Genomic DNA, 452 nt, shown 5'->3' on the forward strand with positions numbered 1-452 from the left:
GATATAGATAGATAGATAGATAGATAGATAGATAGATAAATAGATAGATAGATAGATAGATAGATAGATAGATAGATAGATAGATAGATAGATAGATAGATAGATAGATAGATGCAGTAGTTTGGCAAAACTGGTTGAATTAACTTACTTGAGATCTTCCAATTCTTCAGTCTTGGCCAAAAGTTCCTTGTCGAATCGGGTCTTAAGGGCACTATATTCGGCATTGATTCTGCTCAGTTGGTTACGAAGAGTGGTGTTACTTTCAGACTCTTCTTCGTAACGGGCGTTCAAGTTGTCGAAGTCTAACTGCAGAGCAGCAAGCTGGGCGCTCAAGTTGCTACGTTGCTGTAAGAGGAAGAATTCAATATAGCAATACAGTAATAATACAGGAATACATAGATATATAAATGCATACACACGCATAAATGCATGCATGCATATATATATATATA

The 452-nt window shown here is 35.6% G+C and overlaps 1 protein-coding gene across 1 annotated transcript in view; it reads right to left on the reverse strand.

Annotated features, from left to right (window-relative positions):
- The window catches only part of LOC106878553 (paramyosin), a 43456-nt gene that overhangs the window by 13578 nt on the left and 29426 nt on the right, over positions 1–452 (reverse strand). The window contains exon 7 of the mRNA XM_052972566.1: positions 149–411. Within this exon, the coding sequence (XP_052828526.1) occupies positions 149–411 (263 nt within the window). The remainder of the gene's footprint in view (positions 1–148; positions 412–452) is intronic.

This window comes from Octopus bimaculoides, chromosome 13, assembly GCF_001194135.2.
Source record: "Octopus bimaculoides isolate UCB-OBI-ISO-001 chromosome 13, ASM119413v2, whole genome shotgun sequence".
Lineage (NCBI taxonomy): Eukaryota > Metazoa > Mollusca > Cephalopoda > Octopoda > Octopodidae > Octopus > Octopus bimaculoides.